Raw genomic sequence first — 21134 nt, 5'->3', positions numbered from 1 at the left:
AAGCAAGAAGTACTGCCACAAGCAGCTAGTCTCAGCACAAGGGAGTCTGCCGTACAGCTCACAATTATGTATGTATACAGACTTCCAGCTTTCTGGATTATTTGAACAGACTTTCACGATCTCTTTACCATACAAGTACATTTCTTAGGATTTGTTATACAGTTTTGTGTCCCTTACCAACGGTTAATCATCTTTTACAGTCTTTGCCAAATATGGAGTTGTTCTTCCTCACTATCAGCCTTAGCCTTACTGAACTGTCAACATGTACAATGGAATGCTCTCTGCTTCTCTCACATTCTCAGAGGTGGTGAGGGAGCAGTGAGATCCATGCTGTCAGGCCAGCACAAACCTAAGAAGGCATGGGGCCTCCTGTGTTTTCCCCGCTGTGTGACTCCTTGACTCTAGCTAAGGGTGTGGCAGGAGGTGGAACAAGACGGAGAAGTGGAGGAATGGAGTTAACTCGGCCTGCAACATCACGGGCACAGATCTTCACTCCATTAAGGACATCTACAGGAGTTGGTGTCCTAAGAAAGCAATCTCTATCCTCAAGGACCCCCCACCACCCAGGCCGTGACCTCTTCACTCTGCTACCATCAGGGGAAAAAGGTACAGGAGCCTGAAAATGATCACTCAGCGGCACAAGGACGGCTTCTTCCCCTCTGCCACCAGATCTCTGAATGAACAATTTTTCTTGCACTATTTTTATATTTTACTTTATAATGTGGTTTATGTTAATGTTTGCAACACATTTGCGACATGTTCATGTCAATAATACTGATTCTGCAATTCCAACTGAACGGTAGGATTGGAGGGTGGGTAACATATGCGTGTTTCATCCATGGTCTGCCTTGCTACCCCGGGGCATGCTGGGGGCTGGCAGTGCTGGGTGCAGGGGACTCAGGTGCTGTTCCTTGTTGCCTTCTGTAGGTGTCGAGTCCTTCGATGGGCAGCGTGAAAACATATGAACTGCTGCACCGTCTCACCGGCGAGGGGCTGTCGGTGCAGTACCAGTTCACCAGGAGGCCGTTCAGCCCTGACCAAGCCATGGTCTCCATCCAGATGCACTTCACCAATAACTCTGAAATGGAAATCCGACACCTCCATGTCAACGAGCTCAAGCAGCAACCTGGAATTCGGATGCACGGATTCAAGAAGATTGGTAAGTAACTTTGCTTGGCAGTCACTAGATCCCAGAAACACTCAGAGGGAGAGGAGTTAATGCCACGCTCAAGTTTTCTCCCACTGTTCAAAACCTACCAGTGATTGTAGTTCATTTTGGTGCAATTGGGAAGCACGGGCTCATGGGCTGAAAGGGCCTGTTACCGTGCTGTTTGTCTAATTTTTAAAAATTTTAATTTTAATCCTTCTCTCTTCAATAACCCAACTCACAATGAGCAGAGCTGCAGGAGATCTACTGATGAGAGGACACACCTCGTATTTCTAGAGGGCACACATGCCAGGGGCCGGGTCCGTGTGGTGGTGACTGAGTCTGCGTAGTATGGTCTGGGTCAGTGTAGCAGGAACTGAGTTCACGTCGACACAGTACAAATGTGGCTACTGTCAACTCCCATCAATTCACCTCATGCGCAGGTTTGACAAGCAATAGATTAATTTCACAGTTTTAACTGGTCATGGTGAACAGAATCTCATCAGGTGCTGTTATATGAACTGGAAACGAAGCTTCGAGCTCTGTTGTTAATAAATTATGCAGGAGACCCACAATGTGAATTTGTATCCACTGACCACCTGTAGTAGAATAATCAGTTTTATTTAATTGATCTCAGTCTCTCGTGTTTGCGACACAGCCTCGGGGAAAGCTGAGCATGTCAATCATGTTTTCGATCAATTCACTGAGTAGGTTACTTCAACCAATAAAACATGAATCAGTTTCCCACCCAACTCATAAGAAACAGAATTCACGACCCTTGGTGCAATCATCGTGACCTCCCGTACATCGGAGACCAAACACAGGTTGGGTGACTGCTTCACTGAGCACTCTCACGCTAAGCTTCCCATACTTCAACCCCTCCCCCCCCCACCCCAACCATTCCTACAGAGACACGTCTCTCCTCTGCCTCATCCGAGGTGAGGTCAAACATAGCAACACATCCATATTCTTCCTGGGCAGCCTTAAATGTAACAGATTTTTCCATTATAAGTATCCCTGTTCCCATCCTTTCTTTTTTCTTCCCCCTTCCCGAGTTATCTCCCTATTTCTTCCTATCCACTCTGTCTGATATCCCATCATCTCTGTGCCCCCCCCCCCCCCAGAATTTCCCCCCTCTATATTTGTCCCAACACAAAATGTTGACTGACCACTTCCACCCACGGATCCAATTCAACTTGGCCTGCTGAGTTCTTCCAATATTTTGCTTTTTATTTCAGATTTACAGTGCCCGCAGTTTTTTTTTCATTTCCCCCCCCCCCCCCCAGAATTTAGACCAGGTTCTGGTCTGGATTACCCATGGCACCAGGCTACCTGCAAATTGGAGGGCCCTCTGGGCCCTGTGCAACCAGACAGCATATTAACATCAACTTCTCCAGTTTCCGTTAAACCCTTTTCCCTCTCCCTCTGTCTCCTTTCCTCCAGCTGTCCACCCCTTCCCTTCTCCATTCAGAGAGCCACCCTCTCCCCTATCAGGGTTTTTTTTCTCCTCCTATCCCATCTGTGACTTCCACCTCCCCCTGTTGACAAAGAGCTCAGGCCCGAAACACTGGCTACCCTTTACTACTGCGACCTGCTGAGTTTCTCCATAAATACTTTTATGTATTGCACTCGACCACAAATGTCTTGAAACTCTGACCTGGATTGTCAGGTGAAGGTTAAAAATTCCATGCATTCCACCAACCAGCAATAGCGCTGTCTTGGACAACCTAATGAATATTCCAAATCAGCATCCTTGCAAACTGTCTGGGATTGCATTCTGCAATCTTGCTGCTGCTTCTTCCAAAGGGCTTCTTGGGTGACAAGGCAACAATGTCCTGAGGTTATCTTTTCTTTGGCTTGGCTTCGCGGACGAAGATTTATGGAGGGGTAATGTCCACGTCAGCTGCAGGCTCGTTTGTGGCTGACAAGTCCGATGCGGGACAGGCAGACACGGTTGCAGCGGTTACAAGGGAAAATTGGTTATATAAGTACAATGATCTTTCTTCCCTGATAATCTCTGCTGAAGAGAGTTTTCTTGTCTTTTTAACACCCACAGATGTCCTCCAGCCTGATGGCGTTGCCTCGGAGACAATGGGCATCGACTTCTGCGATTCCACGCAAGCAGCCAACTTTCAGCTGTGGTGAGTGCACATCAACGTTCATTGCGTTGCACATCTGGATCCCGGCAGGGCTTGCACTGCAGGGATAGTCAAAGGGAACAAAATAACTAAGGCTGCCCACTGTTCAAGCACAGGGAACAAAATAACTGGAAGATCTGGATCCCGGCAGGGCTTGCACCGCAGGAATAGTCAAAGGGAACAAAATAACTAAGGCTGCTCCCTGTTCAAGCACAGGGAACAAAATAACTGGAAGATCTGGATCCCGGCAGGGCTTGCACCACAGGAATAGTCAAAGGGAACAAAATAACTAAGGCTGCTCCCTGTTCAAGCACAGGGAACAAAATAACTGGAAGGGAAGTATAAAAACCTCATTGAATGGGACTTCGCCCAATAATTCTTTAATTGGCCCAAGTAACTGCCTTCATAAAGAACGCAATGTACAGTTGTCTGCATTGGGCTGTGTTTGTATTAGATGTATGAGTACATTAGTAATACATGGGGTTCTCATGGATGGTACAGATTATTCATAAGATTAGAAGATGGTAGAGTATTTTGTATACTTGTCGGGTGAAACTTAACAGTGCCTTTCAGTCCCTCAGGATGTCCTGGGGCACTCAGAGTGTGGGGGGGGGGTGGTTGGAGGGGGGGTTGTTGATAAAGGGCAATACGTTTGGCATAGCGTTCCAAAAAGCCTGAGAATAGATCATCAAACAGTACAGCACAGGAACAGGCCCTTTGACCAATGTGTCTGTGCTGAACGCAATGTCCAAATCAAATAGAACTCTGCTGTTTGTACCTGATAGATATTCCTCCCTCGCCTTCATATGTTTATCTAGAAGCATCTTAATTGTTTCTGCTTCCACCATACTCCGAGCAGCCACCAATCTCTGTATTATTCATTGAACATTAAAATATTCCATAAAAGTATGCCTCATTTTATTAAGCAGTTTTTAAAACATTACATCTAATCTCAATGTTCAAGCAGTTTGGGTCATCCATTGAGCATAAATGGGAGGGACAGAGTCCTTCCATCTTAACAAAATACATCTTCTAGTCATTAAAGTGGCAAAAGCTATACAACCCTGGTAATCAACTGTTCTCTCTCACCACACCAAATAAAGCTGAAATGGGTTGAGGTTGAATAGTAACCGAAAAAAATACGGGAAAATGCATTAAAAATTTCCTTCCAATGGTGATCTCATGCTGAACAGGACCAAATTGTATGAAATAAGGAAGTAACCCCATTACATCTGTCACATAAAAGTTGATAGTAGGAAAAATCTTAGCTAATGTATATTTGGATAAATGTGCTCTATGTCTTATCTTGAATTGAATGACATGCACATATGGAAGAGGAATGGACGCATTTTAAACACTTGGTCCATATATCCTTAGAGAAAGCTCTCCCAAACACTCTTAATTTTATTCATAGAAATGCAATGTATTCTAGAAATTAATCCATAAATGAATCCTATTAAACCCTCCTGACAAGGATTTAACCAAAAAAAAAGTCAATACAATTACTCTCATGGGAGAACAAAAAAGTAGTAATTTGGTTTCTCAGAAAATCTCTAACCTGTAAATATTTGGAAAAAAATGGAAATCAGGGAGATGTAATTTATGTGACAAATGCTCAAAGGTCATAAAACAGCCATCTACAAATCAAAAAAAAATGAAGTGATGCCCTCTTCTCTCCATTTATGAAAAACATGATCAAGGCAAGATGGAGGAAAAAAGAGATTCTTAATAATCAGAGCAGGTAAAGAAAAAATTTTCAGTTCAAAACAGAGCCTGAATTGAAACCAAATTTGTAACAAATTTTTGACCACCAAACTGCCTATTAATTTATTTGCCTTCAACAAAGAAAATGTAAGGAGTCACGTGATGGAGTAGTGGCCGGACGGTGAACTCCAGCCCTCTCCAGAAAAGTCGGGAAAAACAAGAGAAAATACAAAGGCACAGAAATACAAGTTAAAGAAAAGTGAGTATAAAGGTGGAAAGAAGATGGAGACAAAAGGAGAAAAATCAAAATCAACGGAAAGAAGAGAGGAAGAGAAGACAACGGAGGAAAAAGGTGAAGGCCTTACCTGTCCGAAGAGGCCCGCTGTGGAGAGAGGAGCCCACTACCTCAGGTCGGTGGAAAAAGAACTACATCAATGGCTCACAGAGCCGAGTAAAAGTGCGCAACCACGCATGCAAAAAAACACACCGACGGGAGGGGGGACCAGCTGGGGAGTCGATCTCCACAGCCGGCAACGACAGCTGCAGAACACCTGCAGCAAGAAGAAACCACAGAAGAAAATGGAAACAAGAAAGAAGAGGAGGAAAGGGCATCAAAGAAACAACAGATGGCCAACCCAGAGGAAGAAGAAGAGGAAGAATACAGTGAAATAGATAAAGGGAAAGGCAAGGTAAAGGATATACTTGCTCTTGTTAGAGGATACATGGAGTCATTTAAAGAATGGCAAACACAGGAATTCAATGATTTAAGAAGAAGAATAAACAACACAGAAAAGAAAATAAATAAAATGGATATGACCTTAACAGAAATGGGGAAAAAAATGGACAAGATGGAAGAACGGGCAATAGCAGCAGAAATGGAGGTAGAAGACTTAAAAAAGAAATTGGAGGAATCTAATAAAAAAACTAAAGAGACACAAGAATTACTAGCCCAAAAAATAGATATAATGGAAAATTATAACAGAAGAAATAACATAAAGATAGTGGGCCTTAAGGAAGATGAAGAAGGCAAGAATATGAGGGAGTTTATAAAAGAATGGATCCCTAAGGCCCTAGGATGTCCAGAACTACAGCAAGAAATGGAAATAGAAAGGGCACATAGAGCATTTGCCCCTAAACCACAACCACAACAAAAACCAAGATCTATTGTAGTAAAATTCCTAAGATATACTACAAGAGAAAAGGTACTGGAGAAGACAATGGAAAAAGTAAGAGAGGGCAACAAACCACTGGAGTATAAAGGGCAAAAAATCTTCATTTATCCAGATATAAGCTTTGAACTCCTAAAGAAGAGAAAAGAGTTCAATACAGCAAAAGCGATTTTATGGAAGAAAGGATATAAATTTACACTGAAGCATCCTGCGGTATTGAAAATATTTATTCCAGGACAACAAAACAGACTGTTCTCGGATCCAGAAGAAGCACGAAAATTTGCAGAACAATTACAAAAATAGACTGAGGGATGAAGACGGGTAATGAGAGTAAAAATGATCACGATTGATATGTATGTGGGTAAAGACAAAAATAGACTGAGGGATGAAGACGGGTAATGAGGGTAAAAATGACCACGATTGATATGTATGCGGGTAAAGAGGTATAAGAGTGAATAGAGACAATGGGCATACGTGAAAGTATCTGTAATTAGAGGAAAACATAGATAGTATAGACAAGAATTAATAAGGGAAGGTAATGGAATAGAGAGAATAAGGAGGGAATTAAAAGAGTGACCTTTGTGACATATGAAAAGTGAAATCTTTTCTGGGGGGGGCTGGGTGGGGGAAAAGAGCGGTCACTGCAAAATCAGTTGACGCTTGCGAGTGGATTCGCAAATCCAAATGGAGAGGGGAGATGTGGTTGTCCGACAAGGGATAAAGGACAACTCAGGAGGGGAAGGGGAGATTGGGGATAAAGAAGATAGAAATAGGAGAATAAGGAAAATGTTGGATGTTGTAGGAATGTTTTCTGGTAAAGAGTTGAAAATAAGAAAACAGAAATGGAAAAGGAGGAAAGGTAATGATGGAAAAACGGAAAGAGAAGATAAACAAAATATAAAATGGCTACGCTGAACTATATAACTTTAAATATTAATGGAATACATAACCAAATTAAAAGGAAGAAACTACTAAATTTACTGAAAAAGGAAAAAATAGATATAGCATTTGTCCAAGAAACACACTTAACTGAATTGGAGCACAAGAAATTAAAGAGAGATTGGGTAGGACATGTAACAGCAGCATCGTATAATTCAAAAGCAAGAGGAGTGGCTATATTAATTAGCAAAAATGTGCCATTTAAAATAGAAGAGGAAATAATAGATCCAGCAGGGAGATATGTTATGATAAAATGTCAGATATATTCGGAGCTTTGGAATCTACTTAATATATATTCACCTAACGAAGATCAAAAGTTTATGCAAGATATCTTTTTGAAGGTAGCTAATACGCAAGGGAACATACTAATAGGAGGGGATTTCAATCTGAATTTGGATCCAAATATGGATAAAACGGGGAAAAAAATTAACAGGAAGAACAAAGTAACCAAATTTATAATTAAATCAATGCAAGAAATGAAACTTGTGGACATATGGAGGAAACAAAACCCAAAAGAAAAGGAATACTCATACTACTCGACTAGACATAAAACATACTCAAGAATAGACCTATTTTTGTTATCAGCTAGTATGCAGGATAGAGTAAGAAAAACAGAATATAAAGCGAGAATGCTATCGGACCATTCACCCTTAATACTGACAGTAAAGCTAGAGGACATCCCTCCAAGAATGTATAGATGGAGATTAAACCCCATGCTACTTAAAAGACAGGATTTTAGAGAATTTATTGAAAAACAATTAAAAATGTACTTTGAAGTAAATACGGAATCAGTGGAAGATAAGTTTATACTATGGGACTCAATGAAAGCATTCATTAGAGGACAAATAATAAGTTATGCAACCAAGATGAAGAAGGACTATAATCAGGAAACAGAGCAGTTGGAAAGGGAAATAATAAACATGGAAAAAAAATTAGCAATAAAGGAAGATACAACCAAAAGAAGAGAATTGGTGGATAAAAAAATAAAATATGAAACATTACAAACATATAAGGTGGAGAAGAATATAATGAAGACAAAACAGAAATATTATGAACTAGGTGAAAAAACACACAAAATCTTAGCATGGCAGGTTAAGACAGAGCAAACTAAGAAAATGGTATTGGCAACAAGGAAAAAAGACAAACAAATTACATATAATCCAAAAGAAATTAAGGAAAACTTCAGAGAATTCTATGAACAATTATACCGAACTGAAAACGAAGGGAAAGAAGGGAAAATAGATGAATTTTTGACTAAAATTGAACTACCAAAACTACAAATAGAGGAACAAAATAAATTAACAGAACCATTTGGAACAGTAGAAATACAAGAGATAATAAAAAATTTACCAAATAATAAGACATCAGGAGAGGATGGACTCCCAATAGAATTCTACAAAACATTTAAAGATCTAATAATACCGCCCCTCCTGGATGTAATCAACCAGATTGATGAGACACAAAACTTACCAGATTCATGTAAAACAGCAATAATTACAGTGATACTAAAACAAGGGAAAGATCCACTCTCACCAGCGTCATATAGACCAATATCTCTGCTAAACACAGATTATAAGATAATAGCTAAACTATTAGCAAACAGATTAGCAGAACATGTACCGAAAATGGTAAATTTAGACCAAACGGGATTTATCAAAAAAAGACGCACAACAGACAATATTTGTAAATTTATTAACTTAATTCATGCAGTAGAAGGAAATAAAGCACCGGCAGTAGCAGTTGCTTTAGACGCAGAGAAGGCCTTCGACAGAGTAGAATGGAATTACTTGTTCAAAGTATTGCAAAAATTCAGTTTACCGGAGAAGTATATTAATTGGATTAAAGCATTATATAAGGGACCGTTAGCGAAAGTGACAGTAAATGGACATGTATCAAAGCAATTTAACTTAAGCAGGTCAACGCGGCAGGGATGCCCACTATCACCATTATTGTTTGCGCTAGCTATAGAACCACTAGCAGAATCGATAAGAATAGATAATAATATAAAAGGAATAAAAATAAAAGACAGGGAATATAAAATCAGTCTATTTGCAGATGATGTGATAGTGTACTTAACAGAACCAGAACTATCAATAAAAGAACTATATAAGAAATTGAAGGAATATGGAGAAGTGTCGGGATACAAGATAAACGTAAATAAAAGTGAAGCAATGCCTATGAATAACGCGGATTTCTCAAAATTTAAGGAGGAATCCCCATTCAGATGGCAAATGCAGGCAATAAGATACCTAGGTGTGCAAATAAACAAAAATCTAGGCCAATTACATAAACTCAATTACAATCCACTAATGAAAAAATTACAGGACGATTTAGAGCATTGAAAAGAGCTACCACTAACACTGATAGGAAGGATAAACTGTATTAAAATGAACATTTTTCCAAGGATACTATACTTATATCAGGCATTGCCAATACAACTGACAGAAAAATTCTTCAAAGAGTTAAAGAAAATAATAAGGAGATTTTTATGGAGAGGGGGGAAACCGAGGATAGCACTAGATAAATTAACAGAATGGTATAAACAAGGAGGCTTACAATTGCCAAACTTCAAAAATAATTATAGAGCCGCACAATTAAGGTACCTATCAGATTTTTATCAAATAAGGGAAAAACCAGACTGGACGAGACTAGAATTAGATAAAATAGGGGAAAAGATACCTGAACACATATTATATAAATGGGACGAAAAATTGGTACAACATAGAACTTCTCCAGTATTACACCATCTCCTCAATATATGGAAGAAGATTCATGTAGAAAGAAATAAAATAAATTATCAAATACCAAAACTAATATTGACGCAAAATAAGCTACTCCCCTTTACAATAGACAACCTATCCTTTAGAAAATGGGAAAAAAAAGGGATTAAAAGAATAGAAAATTGTTTTTCAGGAAGTAGATTCTTATCCTTTGAACAAATGAGAGATAAGTACAATATAACTGGAGATACAGGGCTGGCATATTACCAACTGAGATCCTACTTGAAAGATAAATTAGGAAGCAATTTGAGTTTACCAGAGGGAAGTAACCTTGAATATGTGATTACAGATACAATGTTAATCAAAAGATTTATAACAAATATGTATATTAAACTGCAAGAAAAGGAGAATGAGGAAACAAATGGTAAAACTAAACAAAAATGGGAACAAGATTTAAATATAAAGATAAAAAAGGAAACATGGGAGAAATTATGTTCTGGAACGATGAGAAATACAATAAATACGAGACTGCGTATGATACAATATAATTGGTTACACAGACTATACATTACACCGCAAAAGTTAAATAAATGGGACCCAACAGTATCTGATAGATGTTTTCGATGTAAAAAAGAAAGGGGAACAACAATTCATGCAATCTGGACATGTGAGAGAGTAGAAAAATTTTGGGATGATCTCAATCAGATATTAAATAAAATAACAGAAAACAATATACCAAAGAATCCAGAGATCTTTCTCCTAAGTAACATAAAAAATAAAGAATTTGGAATTGACTTGGAAGATGCACAAAAAAGATTTGTTAAGATAGCCCTAGCCGTAGCAAAAAAATGTATTATGTCAACCTGGAAATTGGAAGATAATTTGAAAATACAACAATGGTTTATAGAAATGAATAAATGTATTCCATTAGAAAAAATAACATATAGTTTAAGAAATAATATTGAAATATTCGAACAAGTATGGGAGCCTTACATTAAATACAATAGCGAAAACCTACCGGGAACAAACATTACCTAAGTTGATGGAAGGAGAAGAAAAGAAAAGAATGGACTCAGTAGAATTTCTGGTGTATTTTTGTTGAATGACAACATTGTCTGACTGAATTAATGCAACCTAGATTGTATACCTAAAATGGATGAGGTGGGGGGGTGGCTTGGGAGGAGGGAGTGGGCGGGGGAGAAAAAATCACTGTAAATGTGTGAAAAAGAAAGTGTATATCATGGCTATTGTGATTTATGGTGTGAAAAATAAAAAATTTAAAAAAAAAGAAAATGTAAGGGAAACACCAAGTCATGTAGCCAGAGCAAATTAGTTCATAGATATTATCTATGTCATGAATTCAGAAAATAATATTTGTAATATTAATTGCCCAATAATAATATCTCAGGTTCCAAACATACAAAGAGGTAATAAATTCAACGGAGTCAAAAAAATTATTTGGTGTAAAAATCGGAATTGCCTGGAATAAATATAAAAATTTTAACTGAACATGCATTTTGATAACATTAACTCTACCAACAAGCAACATTTAAATAAGGTCTCTGTCACCTGTTTAAGTAGAGAACTGAAGTTTTCTTTGAAAAGAAACTCTGAAGTTTGTACCTGGTAGATATTTCTTCCTGCCTTTCATTTTCAAGTGTTTATTTAGAAGCTTCTTAAATGTTACTATTGTTTCTGCCACCACCACAATTCCGAGCAGCCCGTTCCTGGCACCCACCAATCTCTGTACACAATATTTGCCACCCCCGCCCCCACATCTCCCTCTCCTGATTGTATATACCTCTATAAAGTCTCCCCTCAGTCTTTGATACCCCAGAGAAAGCCATCCAAGATTGTCCAATCTCTCCTCGTAACTCACACCTTCTAAATGAGACCACCTTTATCCTTTCCAAAGCCTCTATGCCCTTCCTGTAGTGGGGCAACCACAATTGCACACGGTATTCTAATACTTTAATACTCAATGTTCACCCAACAAAACAAACCATACTGTATGCCTTCTTTACCACCCCATCTTCAATCTTCTTGTGTGGCTGACTAATGAGCTATAGACCAGGATCCCCGCATCTCTGCCATTAACTGTATATATTTCCTTACATTTGACCTTCCAAAGATTAAACTGCACCTGCCATTTCTCTGCCCTTATCTGTAACAGATCTATATCCTGTTGTGTTCTTTGATAGTAATCACTGTTCACAAGTCCACCAAACTTTGTATGATCTGTATACTTTCAAAGAAAGGAAAGGAGAAAAAAACTGGGGTCTAATATTTTCTTTAGGATTTGCTCACTGGTTGAGGGATGAGCATCACTGGACACAGTGAGGGTGGGATTACTGGGTAAGGGTGTATGGCGGTGTTATGTCATAAGCTAGCAGCAATAGAAATTCACCAAGTCAATGCTATTTTTAAAACAATATCTTTATTAATAATTGCTAATAATATAAGATATTAGTTAAATCTAAACTTAACTCCAACTATGCGCAAATATGTGTGTGTGTGTGTGTGTGTGTGTGTGTGTGTGTGTGTGTATAAAGTCAATTCCCAAGCAAATCTCAGCCTGCCCAGTCTTAGAAATCCTGTGTTTAAACTCAGAACTTTTAAACTGATGTTTAGAAGTAATTATGAGGTAGGTGAGACACTGATTCATCAGACTGCTAAAAACTTATGAATCCTTGTTGAGTTGCTTCCATAGAAATGTTCTTTCATATGAATAATTGTCACAACTCCCCTCTTCATTGCATAGAGGAAACTAAACTCGTGACTTCCACAATGCTTCCACAAATACCCAGGCATGGGTCAGACAAAATGACCATCAGAATAGACATGATCCAAATGTAAGAATGATCCTGCTTTCTTTACCCAGATGAGTAAATCAAAAATGACCATTACAATGGTACCCCTGACAAAGGGAAAACATCAGGTGTCCATTTCACACAGTCCTTTACTTCTGTGACTTGTTTATTAATTAATCTTGCTTCTTCAAGTGTCTCAATCACATGACTTGCTTCATCAATACTGAAATATTTTCTGTTTCAATTCCCAAAAACATGACTCATATGACTTGCAAATGTCTTATCTGGTCTTTCTTCCTGAAATTAACAACCATTGTTCTTCCAAACCATTAACTTTGTTTATGGTGGCTACTTGAAGGTGCCTTCTGTCTGACCACAAGCTGTGGATGATATTGCTGTGAAAAGATTTTGTTATGAAAGGTTTTCAGCCTGTGTTAACCCTTAAAGTGTGGTTACTAAATAAAATGTGAACTTATAACAGGGTGATGAGGAGTGGGGATGGGGGGAGGATTCGGGGAGACTGGGTGAAAGGGTGACTGGGTGATGGAAGGTCAGGGTTACTGGGTGATGGGGGGATCAGGGTGACGGGGGGATGGCATGATCGGGGGATGGGGGAATGGATGACCAGGTGATTGGAGAATTGGGATGACTGGGTGATTGGGAGTGGGGGGAAATTGGGATGATCGGGTGATGGGAGGTTAGGATGACCAGGTGATTGGGAGGTGGGTTAGGATGACCGGGGGTTGGAGGGTGAAAGTTGCTGAGCTGAGAAGAGGGAGACAGAGTGATGACGTTGCTCCTAATGGACCTCTCACTGTTTTCAGCTCCCAGATCAGACAGTTCTACGTCTCTATCCAGCCACCAGTTGGAGAGTTAATGATGCCCATCTTCATGGCTGAGAACTCCTTCAAAAAGGAGCAAGGTGAGTGTTTCCTCAGCAACAGCCACGAATCGCAGAGAAGGAGGGGCGAGAGTAATCGGACACTACGTGCAATGTGGAAGCCACTCCAGTTCAGGGTAACGTGGCTGTCTCTGTTCCTGGTGTAACCCTTCTCTCCCTTCTCTGATGGACCTGTGAGTGCTGGGGCTGTGAGATCCATCACACTGATTATTTATTGTCTGCCCATTTGGGGGACATCTCCAAGAAGGTCTCCAGTCTGTCCAGCCTGAACCAACAGATTACGTAGATGTAGAATATAGAACATAAACCCTTCAGCCCATAATGTTATGCTGATCTATGTAAACCTCCACAACAATCTAATTTTTATCCCTCTTTCACACCCATAAACCACTATGTCCCTATTGTACCAGCTTCCACCACTACCCCCAGCAAGACATTCCAGGCACCCACTACTCTCTGAGTAAAAAAAAAACATACTTCTGACATCTCCCCTAAACTTTCTTCCCCTCAGCTTGTATAGATACCTCTGGTATTTTCTATTGTCACCCACAAGAAAATGGTCCTGTCCCCTCATTATCTATTAAGTCACCTCTCATCCTTTGTGGCTCCAAAAAGAAAACCCAACTCTGTCAGCCTTCATATGACATGTTCTGCCATCCAGTCAACAAATTGGTTCATGTCCTCTGCACTTTCTCCAAAGCATCTGCATCCTTTCCGCAATGAGGCGTCCAGAACTGAACACGTGTGGTCTAAACAAGAGTTATATAGAGACGCAACATTCCCTGACTAATCAAGGCCAGCACCCTTCTTAACCACCCTACCAACTTGCGTGGCAATCTTGAGGGAGTCTTCAGAAGGGTGTCTAAACCCAATTCATCCATGTCCCTTTAAGGAAGGAAGCCTTCCTCCTCCCTCAATTGTGGCTACAGGATCGCAGTCTTGACACACCCAAAGGTCTCATATTGAGAGCACCTTGGTCTTGGCATTAACCCCTGCAATCCACAGGGAAAGAAAGGAAACGTAACAATTGGTTCTCCTTTCCTGCCTGCGGACTTAAATGCACGCATGCCGATCTGCAGCTCCTCCTTACTGCATCACAGGTGTTGGATCTGGAGAGGGCTAAATCCCCACCCTTCCTCCCCTCCCCTCCCTCACTCAGATTTTCTTCAGAGCAGCACAGGAGGAGCTTGGAGCGTTCCTCCAGATGACAGTAATCGTTTCTCCTGGCAAAACTAATCAGCTGGAGAAACTGAGCAGGTCGAGCGGCATAAGTCAGAGAAAAGCAAATATCAGCAACTCGGGTTGAATTCTTCTTGACCATTCTTTTTCACCCATGGTTATTGCCCAATCCACAGAGTCCCTCCCGCAGATTGCTTTTTGCTCCAGATTCCACCATCTGCAGTCTCGTGTCCCCGAGGATTTCTCTCCAGCCTGTTTAAACATTTTTTGAGCATGTTTCAGCTGATGTAACTGTTAGCACCTACAAGGAGAATTCAGAGCTCCTCTGGTGGCTTTATTTCAGTGAACAAGTAGTCCCCATGGAGACAGTGGGAGTAGTCGACATTGAGTCAAATGCAAATTAGATAGGCTTGGAAAATAATACATGTGGGAGTCCAGCAACACTTGACTTTGTACTCAGGTCCCTGAGGCACTCCACCATGTGTTAGTTGTACAGTAACAGACAGATTAATCAACTTGCGGCTTCTTAAGATACAGAGGATGAACCAGACTTTATTCGAGAGAGAGAGAGAGAGAGAGAGAGCTTTAAATATCGATGAAGACATGAACAGAATTAGGGATGGAAGGGAAGGAGTTGTCTCGAAAGGCATCAGTAACTCAGTGATTTACCGATTTATTTTTTTAATTTTAAAATATGAATCTGAGCAAATCAGAAGTTAGAAAGCTCAGCAGATTTGTTGTGGGGAGAGAGAAAAAAAATGTGTATTTATTTCGGTCAGTGATTGTCATTGATCAAACGTGTTCACCCTGTTTCTCTCAGCACACTTCATCTCCCAAAAATACCGTTATCTCCGGTTTTTCTCCCACCATTCAAAACATACTGGTGCTTGTATGTCAATTGGGCTTGTGGGCTGAAAGGTCCAGTTACCGTGCTGTATGTCTACATTTTAAAAATTAAAGATTTTTGGAGGAATAAATTTAAGACGAGTTGAGGAAGAGCTGCTCCTCTCGGAGAGGAGTGAATGAATTAAGTTCATTTCAGGCGTTGATAGATGTTTGTATTGTAGGGTAATTGGGGGTTATGGGGAACAGGTGGGTAAATGGATGTCATTAAATGGCAGAGCAGGCTCAGCAGGCCGGAAGGAAAACACCTGATCCCGTTTCGTATGGCAATGGACCAAAAGGCTGGCGCTTGGATGTAGCCAGGAGAATGCAGCAGGCCAGAGCACAACCCATTTATACCTTTGAGCGGTCTTGCAGGGCCCAATGTGGCACACGGGGTTTAGAAGGCTTTTGATGCATCCTCGTTGCCCTCGCTGTATAAACAAAGCAGTTTTGAACATCTCCCTCCCCCAAACAAAACTGGGCCTCAACTGAAATCACAGAAGAACATGATGGTCGCAGTTACTTGGTGTTTCTTACCTCATTGCACTTTGTTTTCCCCTCGCTCTCGTAGAACAGCTGTTAAACACCAGCGCTGGTAAGTAGCTGCACTGCAAAGGCTCAGTGTCTCCCCCTGTGGATGTACCATTCCTCCTCACTCGGCCTCTGTGTTTGTCTGCCATGTCTGTGCTTTATTGTAAGAGAGCCCGTCCGTGGGCTCTGGCCTTAGTCCAAACATCCCCTTCCTTTCCCTACCAAGTCAAGGAAACGTCTGGACATGCTGATGTTACGTCACAGAGGCACTACATTGCTTGTGCTTGTGTTGTTGCAAGGAAAATGGTGCATGGCTGCTTGGCTGCTTCCCTTTTCCCAGGCTTGTCAATGGGCCCCCTTGGATGTCGTCTGCAGAGCGGCGAACAAAGGCAGGGAGATCCCAGAGTCGTCACTCACACGGACCTTGCGTGTATCCTGGGAATCCCAGATGGTGGAAAAGATGAAAATCTCATCCATTCTCTTGCAATACACAAATGGGATAATGAAACTCAGCAGGTCCGTAGGAAGTATGGGGTAAAAACAATGCTGGAGAAACTCGGCAGATCAAACAGTGTAGCTAGGATACATAACCAACGTTTCGGGCTTGAGCCCTTCATCAAGGTATGGAAAAATGTTGGCAGGTGCCTGAACAAAACCTTGAGGTGGGGAGGAGCACAGGCCCAAATGCAGATGGGAGAAGGGAGGCAGCCACCAGGGGATGAAGGCTGGCTCTGTGAGTGGAGAGGGAAGGGCACTGTTTTCGGCCTGAGCCCTTCAGCGAGGTTCACCATCTCGCTGTTAATTTCAGCGGAAAGTCCCGAGGGTAATGTGGAGTTGGTGCAGGAATGTGAAGCTGAAGAAGGAAAAATCAGCCAGGGCCTTCTCGGAAGCCAGAGCTGATGTGAGGGACCAGTGGATTTCTGCTTTCCAGTCTTGTCGATTATCGACAGCTTCGAGGGGTTGAGAAGCAATACCGTTGGCCCATTCTTCCTCAGCCACAACATTCCAAATGGGATAAGGCAATACATAGTGCAGAATCAGGCCCTTCGGCCCATCCAGTCTGTGCTGAAATATTTACAACATCTATTGATGACCAGATGAATGGACTGTGCTTATTTCTTAAAGCCTTGGCACTGGAAGGCTGATATCAATTACACCCTCCTCTTGAGGACCAAGGTCCAATGAAATCACAGTCTTGTCTAACCTGGGAGAAAGCATTCATGGCCTGGTCTCAATTCTTAGTGACGGTTTCCCCATTAGGCTGCAGATGACAGGGAGGTTCAAACAATGCAACAGGGTTGATGTGGATCCCTTTTCCGCATCACCCCCATGAGGGAGATGGGGTATGGGGATAGGACAGTGGTGCAGGCTCTGATTTTGATCCCTCCCTACAGCTCCCCCATGAGAGGGACTGGGGCAGGGGAGGGGATAAGACGATGACAGCAACCAGTGCAATGGCAACGAAGATGGGGGACGGAAGGCTGATGCTTGTGTCTGTTCCATTCATATTCTCGGCTGGGTCACTGGTGGGATGTCATGGGGAAGGTGTGATCAGAGCAGAGAAGGATGCACGCTCTCACCTTCCCAAGCCCCGAGGTTTCAGGGAAACGTTGCACCAGAGTATCCACCCTCTGCCTCAGGAGGCCTTGGAGATGACCTTCCCTCCGTCAAAATGAAAGCAAGAGGTTCTCCTACCCCAAACTGCATTAAGAGGGGTTGTGCTTTGGTGTCCCACCTGGGTTCGAACTATGGGACCTCTATACTACTGCAAAATCCATTCATTACTAGTAGTTTTTGTGAATGCGCTGGGTACTAAAATGTTGATATAATCAACCTGCCCCTTTTGCTGCAAGAAGTACTAGACCATGTTCAGAAGGATTATATAACTGGCAAACGTAACTCCCCCGTTATTGGTTAGAGTGGGCAGTTTTCTGATGGTTTTACTCAAGTTTATTGTCACCTGATTGTACAAGTACAACCCGCAAAACAGCATTCTCTGGTCCTCGGTGCAAAACACGCAGACACACATATAACACTCATACAGACAAATTATGCATGCGCAGGGCGAGTATTTGAGTACACAAATTAAATATTGTTTTGTAAATATGAGAGTCTCAGATGGATAATGTGAGCAGTTCCTTTGGTCGTTCAGCGTTCTCACTGCCCGCGGGGAGAAGCTGTTCCCCAGCCTGGTGGTGCCGGCTCTGATCCTCCTGTATCTCTTCTCCTATGGGAACAGCTGAAAGATGCTGTGTGAGGGGTGATTTTGCGTGCCCTCTTCAGACAACGATCCCAGCAGATCGTCAATATTTGGGGTGGGGGGGGGATCCTCTCTGCCACTCTATTCTAGTCACAAAAGCATTTCTGTATTGCCTAGAGAAAAGAGAGTGAATTAATACTGTTGCTACATGTTTTAACTGTCCTGCTTTCTTTGCATCGCCGTCCAAAGGGAAACTGATGGGAATGAATGAAATCAACGAGAAGTTGACTCTGGCAGAGCGGTGCCGGAGTGACCAAGCCATTGTCCAGCAGGTGATGTCGACTGCTAACCTTGGCCGGGTACCCTGTGGTCAGAGCAATGAGTACAAGTAAGTGGGCAGTGATGTGCCAGTCTGACAGTTGCACTAAAGTAGTTTGGCAGAGACAGAAAGGGTGCCAAATGGGCCCTTCTTGGTAAAATAACATATCGTGGGCTGTGATGTCCCAAGGATAAAAATTGGTGTAAAATTCCACTCCTGCCTGTATCATTGCAAGAGATTCTCAGCAGTAGTTTGGGAGACTAGGAGGAATCAGGAAAGGATCTTCCAATATACAAGAAGTTAGATTTGCCAGAATCTTCAGCAAAGAGGGGCGGAGGGACAGGTCCTAACCCAAAACATTGACATGAGCTGAGCACCTTCATTCTGTCTGCATCAATGACGGGGATCTCCCAGTGGCCAACCACTTCAATTCTGCACCCCACTCCCATGCTGACATTTCTGTCCATGTCCTCGTGTACCGTCAAACCAAGACCGCCTGTCAATTGGGGGAGGAAGATTGAATTTTCCATCTGGGCACTCTCCACCCCATGGCATTAACATCAACTTCTCTAGTTTCTGGTAGCCTACTCTCAGCTCTCCTTCCCTTTTCCTCTATCCTCCAGCTCTCCATCCCCTTCCCTCTCCATTCACAGAGCCATTCCCCCTCTCCCCTGTTTGCTGCCCTCCCTCCCTTATCCACTTTTTACCTCCTGCCTTTGAGACTTTTCCCCTCCTCACCCCACCATTTTGTTCGGCACCTGCCTACATTTATCCGTACCTTGATGGAGGGCTCAAACCTGAACATTGGTTATGTATCTTTTTTCTTTGCTGTATAAAGTACGCTGAATTTCTCCAGCATTGTGGTTTTTACTTCAGTCACGGTGTCTGCGGACTTTCGTGTTTAACTTCCGAAGCACTGACCCGCTGTTCCTCCCCAGCAACTCGTTGTTTGCTCAAGATTCCTGCATCTGCAGTCTTTGTGATCAGATACTTGTCAATCTATCTGAGACCTGGTGTTCAAATTGTAGCTCTAGGTTTGCCAAGGAAAGAATCTATCTGTTTATCTAACTAATTTGTTAAAGGGGAAAACTTTTGCAGGAACACCCATTGGGATGAGATAGAACCATCCGACAATATTACATGAATACAGTAAAATCCCTGGCATCTGGAATTCGGCAACTGGCAAAAAAAAAATTGAGGAAAATAAATTAAAAATTTAAATAATAGGTAAAAAAAAATATGTTTAAATTTGTAAAAGTCAATGTTCTCTGAATTAGCACATAAACCTGTGGTGAAGATGGGAGCAAATGTTCAGCCAGCGGAGGGCCTTGGTCAGGCTTTGCTCGTAGCAGCTGTTCGAATAAAGTTGTGTGAAACAGCAATGGCATCGCCCAAGTCGAAGAGTGGGTTGGTCCCGCTCGCCGTTGAAGAGCTTAGTAAGAATCGCCCCAGTCAGGAGCTTTATCTGTAAACATGGGGGAGGTGGGCGAGTTAATTATCTATAATGTTAATGTTCATCTTTCAGGTGGCTCTGTGGAGGGGCAGCGATGGTTAAATGTGTTCAAAGAATGTGAATGAAAATAAAGTAAATGCTTTAAGGTTTATCTATTCATTCAAGTGAAGTTTGTTCAGTGTAAGTACAGTGGGGCATTTTTGTCTTTTAAACTATTTATTTCTTAATGCAGGTGTATTAGTTAGGCATTGTGAGAGCAAGTCTCAGGTAACCGGAAAATGCACTTAACTGGCATCTACCAATCCTCATAGGTGCCAAATACCAGACGTTTCACTGTATATTGTGATTTAATTAAACTGTAGTGAGAACCTAGAACGCTTCCACCAGTGTTGTCTCCGCTCCTTCCTCAACATTCATTGGAGCGACTTCATCTCCAACATCGAAGTACTCGAGATGCCAGAGGCCGACAGCATCGATTCCACGCTGCTGAAGATCAAACTGCGCTGGATAGGTCACGTCTCCAGAATGGAGGACCATCGCATTCCCAAGATCGTGTTATATGGCGAGCTCTCCACTGGCCACCGAGACAGAGGTGCACCAAAGAAGAGGTACAAGGACTGCCTAAAGAAATTTCTTGGTGCCTGCCCCATTGACCACCGCCAGTGGGCTGACATCGCCTCAAACCATGCTTCTTGGCGCCTCACAGTTCGGCGGGCAGCAACCTCCTTTGAAGTAGACCGCAGAGCCCACCTCACTGACAAAAGACAAAGGAGGAAAAACCCAACACCCAACCCCAACCAACCAATTTTCCCTTGCAACCGTGCCTGCCTGTCCCGCATCGGACTTGTCAGCCACAAGTGGACATTACCCCTCCATAAATATTCGTCCGCGAAGCCAAGCCAAAGGAAAAGAAAAGTGAGAAGGATAATATTCCCTGCAGTATACTGATGTCTTTTTAACATTGGGAATTCTAGGGGTCGGATTATGGTGGACGATCAACTCTTCTCACTGTGTAATGTTGTCAGCCTAACCATGGGGC

General features: G+C 42.0%; 1 protein-coding gene across 8 annotated transcripts in view; it reads left to right on the top strand.

The window, feature by feature from the left end:
* LOC138745583 (AP-3 complex subunit beta-2) overlaps window positions 1-21134 on the top strand; it is a 141683-nt gene that overhangs the window by 110807 nt on the left and 9742 nt on the right. For 5 of the 8 annotated variants that reach the window (XM_069902782.1, XM_069902781.1, XM_069902780.1 and 2 more), the window contains 5 exons: window positions 928-1159; window positions 3204-3288; window positions 13452-13549; window positions 16164-16187; window positions 18573-18711. In XM_069902782.1, coding sequence (XP_069758883.1) covers window positions 928-1159; window positions 3204-3288; window positions 13452-13549; window positions 16164-16187; window positions 18573-18711 — 578 coding nt within the window. The remainder of the gene's footprint in view (window positions 1-927; window positions 1160-3203; window positions 3289-13451; window positions 13550-16163; window positions 16188-18572; window positions 18712-21134) is intronic. The other 3 variants (XM_069902785.1, XM_069902784.1, XM_069902779.1) reach the window with 1 other exon arrangement.

Source organism: Narcine bancroftii, chromosome 11 (assembly GCF_036971445.1).
Source record: "Narcine bancroftii isolate sNarBan1 chromosome 11, sNarBan1.hap1, whole genome shotgun sequence".
Lineage (NCBI taxonomy): Eukaryota > Metazoa > Chordata > Chondrichthyes > Torpediniformes > Narcinidae > Narcine > Narcine bancroftii.
This window is presented reverse-complemented; position numbering and strand designations above follow the sequence as displayed.